We start from the raw sequence: 14,578 nt of genomic DNA on the forward strand, positions 1-14,578 counted from the left end.
GTGGGGACGGGGTGGCGTGAACACCTACCTCGCTCCACCTGTTGGCTTTCCAGCTGGGGCATCCCCGGGCTCGGCAGGCCTTTTCTGTCCGGGGGCGTGACAGATGACTGCAGTGAACTTCCTCTATTTGGGTTTGGTTTGGGTAAACACAGGCTATCTCCCGCTGCTTGGTCCCACGGCCACAGCTCACAGAACACTAGAGAGAACGACAGGGAGAAAAAATGGAAATGGCGGCAGTGAGTGTAGAGGTTCTACTGAAAGCTTTTCCAACGACATTTGTTGAAATAATGCTGATACCAGCTGCTCGGAGCCATGTTCTAAAATGTATATAAGTATCCAACACACTGCTTTGCTCAATATAGAATCTTCAGTGTATGAGATGGAGCTCTTGATTTGTTACTGCATCTCATGGCCAAGTAAACCAGCTATAAACCACATTTGGCTAAACTAATCATGAAAAGGATCTCTGTAAAGCATCCACTGAACACCCAGGTTTGAATGCAGTCCAGTCTTTAACCTGTAAACACTGAACTTAGTGTAGGGCACAAACTAGAGAGAGAGAGAGAGAGAGAGAGAGAGAGAGAGAGAGAGAGAGAGAGAGAGAGAGAGAGAGAGAGAGAGAGAGAGAGACACACACAAGCTTAGGAGAGAGAAGACTCACAGAGCTAAAAGAACAGGATGCATACATATGGCTAGACAATCATCTGGTTTCAATAAGAAGCTGTACGATGCTTCAGGAAAGCTACAGAGAGAGAAAAAAAGAACTAAACGAATAAAAAGCAGAGACCCTGATGAGACCGGAGCCTTCATAAAGCCCCATGCCTGAGATGACGGTCGGTTGGTAGATGAAAATATTCTAGATATTGCGTCTTCATGAGGCCAGACAGCAATTAGAGCCAACTATTTCTGCTCTGCTCTCAGTGAGAGAGGGAATGAGCCCCCTTACACAAAGCCACTCCAAAATGGGGAAATGGAATAGAGTACAACAAGACGAGGAGAACTCTGTTTTGTCTTTAGCATATTTTACAGCCCAGATAATAAACATAATATGCATTTTCCCTTAATTATGATGTCAGAATGTTGCATAACACCAAACCAAATGCCATGCATTTTCCTGCGTCAGGCCTCATGGTAAATTTGTGGTGGTTATAGTACACTCTATTGGACTGACTGTGCTGTGATGGAACTATTTGAGGAAAATGTATTTGAGACAAGTAGACATACTGTAGGAATTCTAAGAAAAGCTGGACAACAGGAGCTGTAGGATCTGGAGAAGACAGTTTTTTCCACTAACGGAGGAGAAGCATTCTAGCACTCAGAGAGACACATGTCTGCGCAACACTCGGTGAGTGTACTCTAGTACCCAGTTAACCCTTCAAACGGAGGCATCTCCTGCTCTCTTCTCTTCTTTACTGTGGTGCGGGCGGTGCTCGACACCACACACACACACACACATTGTACACAGTGTAATTACCAAGGTATTTTAAACACAGGGCTTAGCTCGGGTGACAAGGAGACATCAAAGCTGCCCGCGTTGACTGACTACTCCTAAACGTGGCAGAATCTCATACCCGCTGCACGCTCACTCAGAGATGATAACACTACTCCTTCCACTTCGGGCAGGAACAGAGACAGGAAAACATGTATGGGCGGGGGGAGGGGGGGGGGGTGTTGGCCCCTCCTTACTGCTGTAAGAGAAGAAAAAAAAAAAATGAAAAAAAGCAGGAGGAAGAAAGCAAAGCACAGCCATACGGGCAGTGCTCCTCCGCTGAACTGTATCTCCTGCCTGTTTAACGGCGGGGAGAAGACAATATATGGCGGCGTGCTCCTCCCTCTCCCCAGCCAGGCAGCCTCATCTGTCAGCCATTAGTTAATCAGGGCGAGTAACGCACAAGGAGAGCAGGAAACTGGCACAGCGCCTGACCCAGAGGACAGCTTCACCTCTGAGAGCAGAGCAGGAGGAGGGCAAGGACCCAGGGGACCGACGGAGTCCTCCACTCTGCACTCTACTGCCAGGCTAGGGTGCTACCTCACTCTACTCAACACTGTCTCAGGTAAGTCTACTCTCCACTTCAACTGCTCAATTGGCTTATCGGTGAATAGCTGCTGGTCTGCTAACTAACTGCTAACTAACTAACATACTAAGATGTGATTGAAAATGAGTAAATCAAATGAATATGACCGAAGAAGGTTTTACAGGCTGATAATGCATGAATAGTGACTGAGCATGGATGACTAAATGCAATGGTCTGAAATCCCCATTGCCATTGTTTTACTAGTGGTGCTACTTCATTATTGCATGTGATCAAAAATGTGTTTTACAGATATCACTGCTGCTTTTATCAAGTTTTAACAAATAGCAATGTCACTACAGTATCGACTACAGTGTGGGAATTTCTAACAAAATAGAAATAATGGGGTGGGGGGAGACTCACGGTCACATTCACAGAAAATTCATATGGAACACAAACCCTTAGCAACTAAAATGTAAGCATTTACTGTACTGTAAGTCACTTTGGATAAACTTTCCTGCTACAGGTTGTATATATTATCATTATGAAAACTTTCCTGCTACAGGTTGTCTATATTATCATTATGAAAACTTTCCTGCTACAGGTTGTATATATTATCATTATGAAAACTTTCCTGCTACAGGTTGTCTATATTATCATTATTAAAACTTTCCTGCTACAGGTTGTATATATTATCATTATGAAAACTTTCTTGAAAAGAAAAAACAATCCGCATGAAAAAGTGACTTTCTCTCTCGAGACAGATTTGCCCTCCCAAGTTGTAACAGCAATTCATTTCACATGATTAGGTGGGTTAATTCTAGTATAAGCCAGTGACATTCATCTGGAAATAATATGGATTACTATAGTAGACAGAACGGGATTGTTGCCTGAAAGCGACCACAGTAACATAGCTGTGGTTTTGTTTAACAACGTTTTTCAACCAGAATGGGAGATGTATTAGGCAGAAAGACATAGGCGATGTTTAACCATGTACTGCATTGTGCTAACAGCTAAGCTGCTTGTGTTTGTTCTGCTTCTTTCCACCGCTTTCCTGCTTTCCTAGTGTTTAAGGGTTCTGGAACAGTTGACTTAATCGATTGCCAAACCAAACCAAATCCAGCTATTTCATGTTTATTCTGTGTGGCATAAAGAATATACTAGAAAACAGCATGTAGCCCTTGACGTTAAATAGACAGAGCTGCCTTTACTCAACAAAAAAAAACGATCACAAATATGTTACTTTAATGGACTATGGTAGACTATATTGAAATGTAACCTGCATCAAGTATGTGGACAGGTTATCTTTTTCATTTTTCTATGGTGTTGATAAGAGCATGTCTTTGTCTAGGATTGGCAGGCTGCAGTCGCAGGATGACCCCGCCCATTCCATCCCAGAGGACAGGTGAGCCAATGGCATAGAGAGACCACGCTATTGGGTAACCTATGAGACCATTATCTGTTGTTCAGCCTATACCACTATGCCACAGCATATGCAACTTTAACAGAAAGAACAGAGAAATCCCGACAGAACAACTAACTTTAAATTAGTAGTTCACTTAAAAAGTTTGTCAGATGTTTTCAAACCTCAAAAGGCACCGTACAATTTCCCAAATGTTATTAAGTATCTATGTTATCCATTCATTTGGGGTTGAAAAATATAGCTGGATGTGCACAATAAATTACTTAGGTTGTGGACTAAGGGTGTGGCTTTTAGGAATGGTTTATTTATATTTCATGCTGTCCACTCTGACTTAAAACCAGTATAGGGATGTACAGTTGAAGTCGGACGTTTACATACAATTTAGCCAAATACATTTAAAACTCAGTTTTTCACAATTCCTGACATTTAATCTGAGTAAACATTCCCTGTCTTAGGTCAGTTAGGATCACCACTTTATTTTAAGAATGTGAAATGTCAGAATAATAGTAGAGAGAATTATTTATTTCAGCTTTTATTTCTTTCATCACATTCCCAGTGGGTCAGAAGTTCACTCAATTAGTATTTGGTAGCATTGCCTTTAAATAGTTTAACTTGGGTCAAACGTTTCGGGAAGCCTTCCACGAGCTTCCCACAATAAGTTGGGTGAATTTTGGCCCATTCCTCCTGTCAGAGCTGGTGTAACTGAATCAGGTTTGTAGGCATCCTTGCTTGCACACGCTCTTTCAGTTCTGCCAACATATTTTCTATAGGATTGAGGTCAGGGTTTTGTGATGGCCACTCCAAAACCTTGACTTTGTTGTCCTTAAGCCATTTTGCTACAACTTTGGAAGTATGCTTGGGGTCATTGTCCATTTGGAAGACCCATTTGCGACCAAGCTTTAACTTCCTGACTGATGTCTTAAGATGTTGCTTCAATATATCCACATACTTTTCCTGCCTCATGATGCCATCTATTTTGTGAAGTGCACCAGTCCCTCCTGCAGCAAAGCACCCCCACAACATGATGCTGCCACCCCCGTGCTTCACGGTTGGGATGGTGTTCTTCGGCTTGCAAGCCTCCCCCTTTTTCCTCCAAACATAAAGATGGTCATTATGGCCAAACAGTTCTATTTTTGTTTCATCAGACCAGAGGACATTTCTCCAAAAAGTACGATCTTCGTCCCCATGTGCAGTTGCAAACCGTAGTCTGGCTTTTTTATGGCGGTTTTGGAGCAGTGGCTTCTTCTTTGCTGAGCGGCCTTTCAAGTTATGTCGATATAGGACTCATTTTACTGTGTATATAGATAGATACTTTTGTACCCGTTTCCTCCAGCATCTTCACAAGGTCCTTTGCTGCTGTTCTGGGATTGATTTGCACTTTTCGCACCAAAGTACGTTCATCTCTAGGAGACAGAACGTGTCTCCTTCCTGAGCGGTATGACGGCTGCGTGGTCCCACCCATGGTGTTTATACTTGCGTACTATTGTTTGTACAGATGAATGTGGTATCTTCAGGCGTTTGGAAATTGCTCCCAAGGATGAACCAGACTTGTGGAGGTCTACAATTCTTCTTCTTGGCTGATTTCTTTTGATTTTCCCATGATGTCAAGCAAAGAGGCACTGAGTTTGAAGGTAGACCTTGAAATACATCCACAGGTACACCTCCAATTGACTCAAATGATGTCAATTAGCCTATCAGACGCTTCTAAAGCCATGACATCATTTTCTGGATTTTTCCAAGCTGTTTAAAGGCATGGTCAACTTAGTGTACAGTGGGGGGGGAAAAGTATTTGATCCCCTGCTGATTTTGTACGTTTGCCCACTTACAAAGAAATGATCAGTCTATCATTTTAATGGTAGGTTTATTTGAACAGTGAGAGACAGAATAACAACAACAAAAATCCAGAAAAACGCATGTCAAAAATGTTATAAAATGATTTGCATTTTAACGAGGGAAATAAGTATTTGACCCCTCTCCAAAACATGACTTAGTACTTGGTGGAAAAACCCTTGTTGGCAATCACAGAGGTCAGACGTTTCTTGTAGTTGGCCACCAGGTTTGCACACATCTCAGGAGGGATTTTGTCCCACTCCTCTTTGTAGATCTTCTCCAAGTCATTAAGGTTTCGAGGCTGATGTTTAGCAACTCGAACCTTCAGCTCCCTCCACAGATTTTCTATGGGATTAAGGTCTGGAGACTGGCTAGGCCACTCCAGGACCTTAATGTGCTTCTTCTTGAGCCACTCCTTTGTTGCCTTGGCCGTGTGTTTTGGGTCATTGTCATGCTAGAATACCCATCTACGACCCATTGTCAATGCCCTGGCTGAGGGAAGGAGGTTCTCACCCAAGATTTGACAGTACATGGCCCCATCAAATGATGCGGTGAAGTTGTCCTGTCCCCTTAGCAGAAAAACACCCCCAAGGCATAATGTTTCCACCTCCATGTTTGACGGTGGAGATGGTGTTCTTGGGGTCATAGGCAGCATTCCTCCTCCTCCAAACACGGCGAGTTGAGTTGATGTCAAAGAGCTCCATTTTGGTCTCATCTGACCACAACACTTTCACCCAGTTGTCCTCTGAGTCATTCAGATGTTCATTGGCAAACTTCAGACGGGCATGTATATGTATTCTTGAGCAGGGGGACCTTGCAGGCACTGCAGGATTTAAGTCCTTCACGGCGTAGTGTGTTACCAATTGTTTTCTTGGCGACTATGGTCCCAGCTGCCTTGAGATCATTGACAAGATCCTCCCGTGTAGTTCTGGGCTGATTCCTCACCGTTCTCATGATCATTGCAACTCCACGAGGTGAGATCTTGCATGGAGCCCCAGGCCGAGGGAGATTGACAGTTCTTTTGTGTTTCTTCCATTTGCGAATAATCGCACCAAATGTTGCCACCTTCTCACCAAGCTGCTTGGCGATGGTCTTGTAGCCCATTCCAGCCTTGTGTAGGTCTACAATCTTGTCCCTGACATCCTTGGAGAGCTCTTTGGTCTTGGCCATGGTGGAGAGTTTGGAATCTGATTGATTGATTGCTTCTGTGGACAGGTGTCTTTTTTACAGGTAACAAGCTGCGGTTAGGAGCACTCCCTTTAAGAGTGTGCTCCTAATCTCAGCTCGTTACCTGTATAAAAGTCACCTGGGAGCCAGAAATCTTTCTGATTGAGAGGGGGTCAAATACTTATTTCCCTCATTAAAATGCAAATCAATTTATAACATTTCTGACATGTGTTTTTCTGGACATTTTTGTTGTTATTCTGTCTCTCACTGTTCAAATAAACCTACCATTAAAATTATAGACTGATCCTTTCTTTGTCAGTGGGCAAACGTACAAAATCAGCAGGGGATCAAATACTTTTTTCCCCCACTGTATGTAAACGTCTGACCCACTGGAATTGTGATAGAGTGATTTATAAATGAAATAATCTGTCTGTAAATAATTGTTGGAAAAATGACTTGTGTCATGCACAAAGTAGATGTCCTAACCGACTTGCCAAAACTATAGTTTGTTAACAAGAAATTTGTGAAGTGGTTGAAAAAACTGTTTTAATGACTCCAACCTAAGTGCATGTAAACTTCCGATTTCAACTGTACCTATTTACTGTAATTCAATAAATTGTGGTACAAAATGTAAAGATTGAAAGAGGACATAGAAAAGGAAATAATGTAATAAAAGAAATCTGTAATATTGGAACAGACACTGGATCAGATTACTGATCAACTTCACAGGTGGATTTTGAAGACGACTCGTGTAATGTTTAGTAGAGGTGGACTTAACATGAGTTAATAGCACCTGTAGTGTGGGAGCAGACTTTTCCCCCTTATGTTTATCCTATATTCCCGAGTTCTAACAAATACAATATCTCAGAACATGTGAGTGCCAAGGCTGAATTCCTATCACATTGCAGAGTGCTCGCAATGCAACTGGAATGGTAATACCAAGCACATGATAACCATAGTGACTGTACACTGTCTCTTCAAAGGGGATCAGAGCTGACCTGAACGAAGAACAAACTCACGATTGTGTGAAGATTGTCCAGAATATTACAGTCTGTTCTAGCAAACAGATACCCAAATACTCTTTATAGTAATTGGCAACAACTTCTTAAAAAAGATGGTCATCTCAGCCGTATTGAAGATAATCAAGGTTTATGATCCTCCTAACAATGCAATATGTACACATTTCCCCAGGGCCAAGAAATATCAATGAACAAGATACACAGAGAGAGATAGTAATGCTATGATCTCATTACAGCTTTGTCAGTGTCACTGTGGGGAAAAGAAGATGTTTGCAGAGCTCAGAGGGTAAGACATACGCCAGTGAGCTATTGCAGGCTGCTTTGACTGTTCAAGGTCCTGTTTTGCAGGGAAGTTTCAAAGACAGAAGTCAAAACAACACATGTTGTCGACGTGGGAACAGCTGGTAAGGGCAGAGCGTTGTGGTGCGGAGGAATGTTAAGAGTCATAGATCTTTCATCCTCATGGCGAAAATAGCCACACACAGGCCTGGTCATCTACATGCATAGGATGAAACACTAACCAACACCTCACTAACACAAATACAGTCCAATCCAACCGTGGTCAATGCGGTCCAAATCTTGCTTCCAGAAATCCTTAGATAATTACTACATGAGTAAGTAGGTTATATTCATTCAGATTAACTGGTATTAACTCACAAATAGGATTTCTTCACAAAACAGTTGGTACAAACCAATGACATAAGTATATTTAGGTACCAAAGGTCAAAATAGGGACTTTCCGATAAGGGTCCTTCCACGAAAAAAATCCCTTTTGCTTTCCTTTGATATTTTAAGTAGGAATTGTACACCAATATTGAATTTTAAAAGCATGGTTTATTAAATTAAGTACCCTTTAATATAGACCACATGGAGAATTCAATAAATATTATTTTGTATATGAACAAAGACTTGCTGTCCCTCGGTGCACCCTGTGACCTTTATGCAGATTTGAACCCTCTTAATAAATCATTGTAAAGCCCTAGTTAATTTGTTGCTTTGACAATGCCATTTCTGAACATTATAACTGATTTCATGTGATTAATGAATAATTGTAAGGGGAAAAAAACCTGTCCCTCATTTTAAGGTCAACCCTGTTACGTGAACTGAACTCTCGTTTTAATATAGTGAAACTATTCCTTTTTTTTGTTCAAAGTTAATTTGTGTAATTTCTTTCCTTCTTAATGTGTTTGAGCCAATCAGTTGTGTTGTGACAACGTTGGGGTGGTATACAGAAGATAGCCCTATTTGGTAAAAGACCAAGTCCATATTATGTTAAGAACAGCTCAAATAAGAGAAACAACAGTTAATCATTACTTTAAGACATGAAGGTCAGTCAATCCGGAATATTGTAAGAACTTTGAAAGTTTCTTCAAATGCACTCGCAAAAACCATCAAGCGCTATGATGAAACTGGCTCTCATGAGGACCACCACAGGAAAGGAAGACCCAGAGTTACCTCTGCTGCAGAGGATATGTTCATTAGAGTTATCTGCACTTCAGATTGCAACCCAAATAAATGCTTCACAGAGTTTAAGTAACAGACACATCTCAACATCAACTGTTCAGAGGAGACTGCGTGAATCAGGCCTTCATGGTAGAATTACTGCAAAGAAACCACTACTAAAGGACACCAATAAGAAGAAGAGACTTGTTTGGGCCAAGAAACACAAGCAATGGACATTAGACCGGTGGAAATCTGTCCTTTGGTCTGATGAGTCCAAATTTGAGATTTAGGTGATGTATGATCTCCGCATGTGTGGTTCCCACTGTGAAGCATGGAGGAGGTGTGATGGTGTGGGGGTGCTTTGCTGGTGACACTGTCTGATTTATTTAGAATTCAAGGCACACTTAACCAGCATGGCTAACACAGCATTCTGCAGCGATACGCCATCCCGTCTGGTTTGCGCTTAGTGGGAATATCATATGTTTTTCAACACACCTCCAGGCTGTGTAAGGGCTATTTGACCAAGAAGGAGAGTGATGGAGTGCTGCATCAGATGACCTGGCCTCAACAATCACCCAAACTCAACCCAATTGAGATGGTTTGGGATGAGTTGGACCGCAGAGTGAAGGAAAAGCAGCCAACAAGTGCTCCGTATATTTGGGAACTCCTTCAAAATGGTTGGAAAACCATTCAAGCTGAAGCTGGTTGAGAGAATGCCAAGAGTGTGCAAAGCTGTCATCAAGGCAAAATGTGGCTACTCTGGAGAATCTAAAATCTAAAATATATTTTGATGTGTTTTACACTTTTTGGGTTCCTACATGATTCCACATGTGTTATTTCATAGCGTTGACGTCTACAGAAAATTCTGTAGAAAATAATAAAAATTATAGAAAAACCCTTGAATGAGTAGGTGTGTCCAAACTTTTTACTGTTACGGTTAACCCTTGTACTTTATTATGCACTTAATAGGCACTAGCGCGGGGCAATATGGCCAAAATATAATTTCACAATATTTTCTTATTTTTGACGGTATGACAGTATTTGATGTTTTTGAATAATAAAAGTTATTTATATGCTTCATGGGTAGCGCATGACCCTAGGTTGCTAACAAATACATTCTAAGTGGCTTAATGGGTCTTTCTCTCTTCTGATTGTCTTATCAATCAAACTTCAACCAAAGGTTATTTAAAGCATTTGCATACATTTCTGCATTTCCTTTACTCATTTGCTATAATTTCAAAATGCCCTATTTTGTGAAAAGGTCACTTTTCCTCTATTAGAACAATTATTATCCTTTATGATCGTGTATTTTGAATGGATTCAATGGCAGTTCTTACTTTTGCCACAAGGGGGCGGTGTGTCGACTAAGGCATTTTGGCACCTGCACTGCCTCACAGGCAAGATTCATGGCAAAAAAGTACATGTACGCATATACGGCGCCAGCGCTGCCTCACAGGCACTACCTGTGGCACACAAGTACATGTGCACCCGAATCTGTTGCTAGCAAATTAGCTGTTCTCAGCTGTTAGCAGTCTCTTACTGGCGGTAAGAATGGAAGATTGATGAAAAATTATGGCACTCAGGTATTACATTTAACAAACCAAATATTATCTTTTTAAAATTGTATTTTTTATTTTTTACTTTTTACCCCTTTGGTAGTTATGGTCTTGTCCTGCAACTCCCGCACGGACTCGGAAGAGGCGAAGGTCAAGAACAATGCGTCTTCCGAAACATGACCTTGCCAAGTCGCACTGTTTCTTGACACACTGCTCGCCAGCCGCACCAATGTGTCGGAGGAAACACCGTACAACTGCCAACCGAAGTCAGCGTGCATGCGCTCGGCCCTCCACAAGGGATCGCTAGAGGGCAATGGGACAAGGACATCCCGGCCAGACAAACCCTCCTCGGACGACGCTGGTCCAATTGTGCGCCGCCGCATGGGTCTCCTAGCCGCGGCCAGTTGCAACACAGCCTGGGATCAAACCCAGGTCTGTAGTGACGCCTCAAGCACTGCAGTGCCTTAGAATGCTGCGCCACTCAGGAGGCCAACAGACCAAACATTGAAAAAAAATCTTGGGATAGGAAAACATGTTTCTATTAAGTTGAGCATGTGCTCTTCAGAATGTTAAAATGAGGTGAAATACAACTTTTTTTTCACCAAGTTACCAAGTTAATTTTGTAGAATGACCCACCTACAGTCATGTTGGGATCACCATGGAGTTCACTGTCAGGGTAATGATGATTGAAAAGAATATTGCAACGTCTAAACAAGTCTAGCTCTGTGTTAACAAAGTCAACAAAATATCCACTACAGGAGCTTCAGGCTGCTTGTGATGGAAAATTAAAATAGTCAACTAAAATCAAACGCGTAGTCTCCCGTTGTTGCCAAACTGTGCCTCTGCCATGGCCAGAAACTCAAAACACAACCCAAAAAGAGGGAATATTTAGTTTCCCCAACACAATTCTCTTTTTAAGTCAACACCACTCAGGCCAGATAAACTGAGCAACCATAAGTCAACTTTTGGAATGACAAAAAAACGACCAGTTTTTCAGCCTGTCCAAACATTCACCTGGAACCAATTTCCATTTCCATGTTCCATTCCAGAAAAAAATCCATTGGTGCTCAATTGATCAAACCACTGCTGTCTCATAAAATGATGCCAGGCCATGGTAGTGAACCTGATTTCTGACAGCCAAACTAAAAAGACAGAACAGGTGTGAGGTTCTAAATTGACCTTTTAGCGCAGGATCTCCAAGGGTCTCTATTCCTGGCAAATTCTCTCCTTCCAAATTCCATCCAGCCAATTCTTCTTACTCAACGCCAGTTTACTTTGGGTCTGTCAAAACCCCAAACTTGAGCCTAATTTATTGTAGAGATGAGATCGCAAGCCAAAGACAAGGAGCGCTTTCACAGCCAAGCTCGCATTGGCCTGGTTCGTCCTGGTCCTGATAATGGAATTGCGCCACAAAAAACAACAACGTTTACCTCGCGTTTCAACCAAAAAGCACAGTCCAGTTATCAGTCAAAGGGTGACATTTTCCTCTCTCAAATAGACAAGAAAAATGTGAAAGTGTTGCGTGTTCATTGTTGGACGATCCCATTGTTGTTAGAGGTCTTTGTACTTTAGAGGTGGTTGAACGTCAACACCTGGTCTGTGTGTGTCTCATTAACACATTCCTCGAAGCTGAACTCTGTTTACACCGCTAGGTTTTATGGGGGCGTTATGGGAGTGATGTTGTTGTGTGTCGCCGGTGTGTTTACCAAGCCTGCTATGCTATCTCCCTTTGATTCCACCCACCCCCACTACAGCAGTCTTTGAAGATGTGCAACAAAGTTCCGTCTGCAGCTGGGCTCAGCGGACTCAAAAAGTGGTTTTAAACCCTGAGAATAACTATGTGTCCTCAACAGTAAAATGTATGTTTTTTCTCCATAATAGCAGTGACTACAAAGTCAAAAGAAAACTATTAATCCTTGGTTTGGAACACATCAGATATAATATTTGCCCACCGATAGCTGCCTCACAGACTTCAGCACTGTATATGTTTAAGAACCTAGAGCCTTTGAAATGGGCTTGCAATGTAGGACGATATGGGAGGAGAACTGAACGTTGCCCGATGTGAACTTCATATAAAGGGTAATACACTGACGTCTATTGTATAAAGGGTAATACACTGACGTCTATTGTATAAAGGGTAATACACTGACACCACATCAGAAAGCAGCGGTGTCGAGTGCCTATGGTAAGATGTGAGGTGAAACGTGATAAGCCCTACTTTCAAGGGAGATCTGTTACTTTGAGTAGGTTACCACACTCTTCTAGGACACTTCATCCATCAAACTCTTTCCCACTAAACCAAGTTTGAAAGAAAAAAAATAAGTGAGTTTAATACAGTCCAACTCCCAAGGTACAGTACATCAACCTGATGGCCACCAACAGGCCCCAACTTGAATCATCCCATCACGTCTCCGGTAAAGACGAGGTGAGAGGAACATGCATTTAAGTCCAATTTCAGAGAGGATTCACCACCCCATAAGCTTTAGAGACCTTCTCTCAGATGTGTTGCGATGCCAGTTGAGAAAAAGCAGCCGCTCTTCAGAGGGGACCTGTTCCCGATCATTGGAAGAGCCAGGGAAAGCCTGGGTTAAATGCTTCCAGATCTTTACCCTACATCTCTCATTTTATCCCCCTGCATTCATCCTCAGCTGAAACACCAGCGAAACAAATATCTGCCTAAACTAGTGACTTCCCCTCTCTTGAACTTTCTCTTGCTCTTTCTCCCCTTTCTCTGCTCTGTATCCAGAGATTCTTTGTGGTTGCGAGGAAACTCCTGCTCTCAAAGGTTTGGGCCATTTTATGTCATCACCCTCCCTCACTGAGACTGCATTAACGGTTATGTCTATATGAGTGAATTCAGAGGACTAGGCCACATACAGTAGAGCCGACTATATATATCACGACTATATATGACGTCGACCGTGCTCAATGGCAGATGTCCATAAAGAAAGTAGGGTCACTGGTTTACATAAAATACTTTCTCCACCACTGATGTTTAATATTTATTCTCCATATGTACAATATAAATATCGTGTCTATTTCTCTTTCAGTCAAACATGTCAAGATATGCTTGTTTTTCTAGTCGATCTGGGATAAAAACAAATCAATCTTTGTATGCAAGACATGTCTTTTGTTGGTAATTTGTTTCTATTGAGGCCTGGCAGCATAATTTAATTGCTCTCTAAATTGCAATAAATTGGAAGAAAGAAAACCTTGGACACATGAATGTTGGCGAAGAGCATCATGCTATTATTAAAGTTGTTTTGGAATGAAATCCCATGCCAAAAACGCATTACTTTGATTTGAAACAGACAGGAATTTGAATAATAAAAAATAAAAAACAACTTTTCTCTATTTCTACTTTTCTCTTCTTTCAATATATATGTTATTCTCCATGTTTTCCCAACTGTTTGGCCTTCTGATACAGACTTTACTGCTGCTGTCAAAGCTCTACTCATTGTCCAAAGATTTTGCCTCAGATAACATCCGAAAGCAGCATCTGGTTTGGTGTCTTCAAAGGCGTCAGCCTCCTGGCAAGCCAAAACCTACACGATACAGCAATCAACTATTGATCAATACAACCAATGAATTGCATCAATTGGTTTGATTTATCATCAAATAAACAATCACTAAAGGGCCCAAATGTAACATTAGCCTCCTGCTCTGGTTTCAAACCTAAGCTATGACAAGAACCATGCTTGAAGAGCTGGGGCTGAGGGAACCTCCGAGTCTCCAGGTCCTAGCTAGTTCCAGTTGCTAGACTGGCATATGGGCTGGATCAGGAAACACAAGCTCAATGATGTCATGACCATCTGACCCCAGGGTGACAGGTTTGGGGAATTTGTCTGCAAGTGGCCTCAGGCCAAAGTCAAGTATGTCTATGTTGTGCATGTGGATTTCATTTGAACCAATGCGATCTCTCCAACCTAGATTGCTCTCCTTGGGAACCCTCACTCACATCAGGAAATGGTTTTCATTAGCAACAAAATAGGCATAAATTACTCAAATGTTTGCCAATTCATCAAACACTGCATTATTGTTGGTTAATGTTGCTTCACACACTATTTTTTGCAAACGGCTTTTAAAACAATCATCATTACTTAAAATGTTTACATTGTTGCTAATCTA

At 41.8% G+C, this 14,578-nt stretch overlaps 1 protein-coding gene and 1 long non-coding RNA gene across 2 annotated transcripts in view; one reads left to right on the forward strand and one right to left on the reverse strand.

The window, feature by feature from the left end:
- Positions 1-14,578, reverse strand: part of LOC115196943 (A disintegrin and metalloproteinase with thrombospondin motifs 20) — a 135,119-nt gene that overhangs the window by 26,559 nt on the left and 93,982 nt on the right. The window contains exon 28 of the mRNA XM_029758000.1: positions 29-196. Coding sequence (XP_029613860.1) covers positions 29-196 — 168 coding nt within the window. The remainder of the gene's footprint in view (positions 1-28; positions 197-14,578) is intronic.
- On the forward strand, positions 1,764-3,825 carry LOC115196944 (uncharacterized). The gene is made up of 2 exons (XR_003878934.1): positions 1,764-2,054; positions 3,364-3,825. It is a non-coding gene; the product is annotated as an uncharacterized LOC115196944 (long non-coding RNA).

The sequence above is a fragment of the Salmo trutta genome, chromosome 7 (genome assembly GCF_901001165.1).
Source record: "Salmo trutta chromosome 7, fSalTru1.1, whole genome shotgun sequence".
Taxonomy (NCBI): Eukaryota; Metazoa; Chordata; class Actinopteri; order Salmoniformes; family Salmonidae; genus Salmo; species Salmo trutta.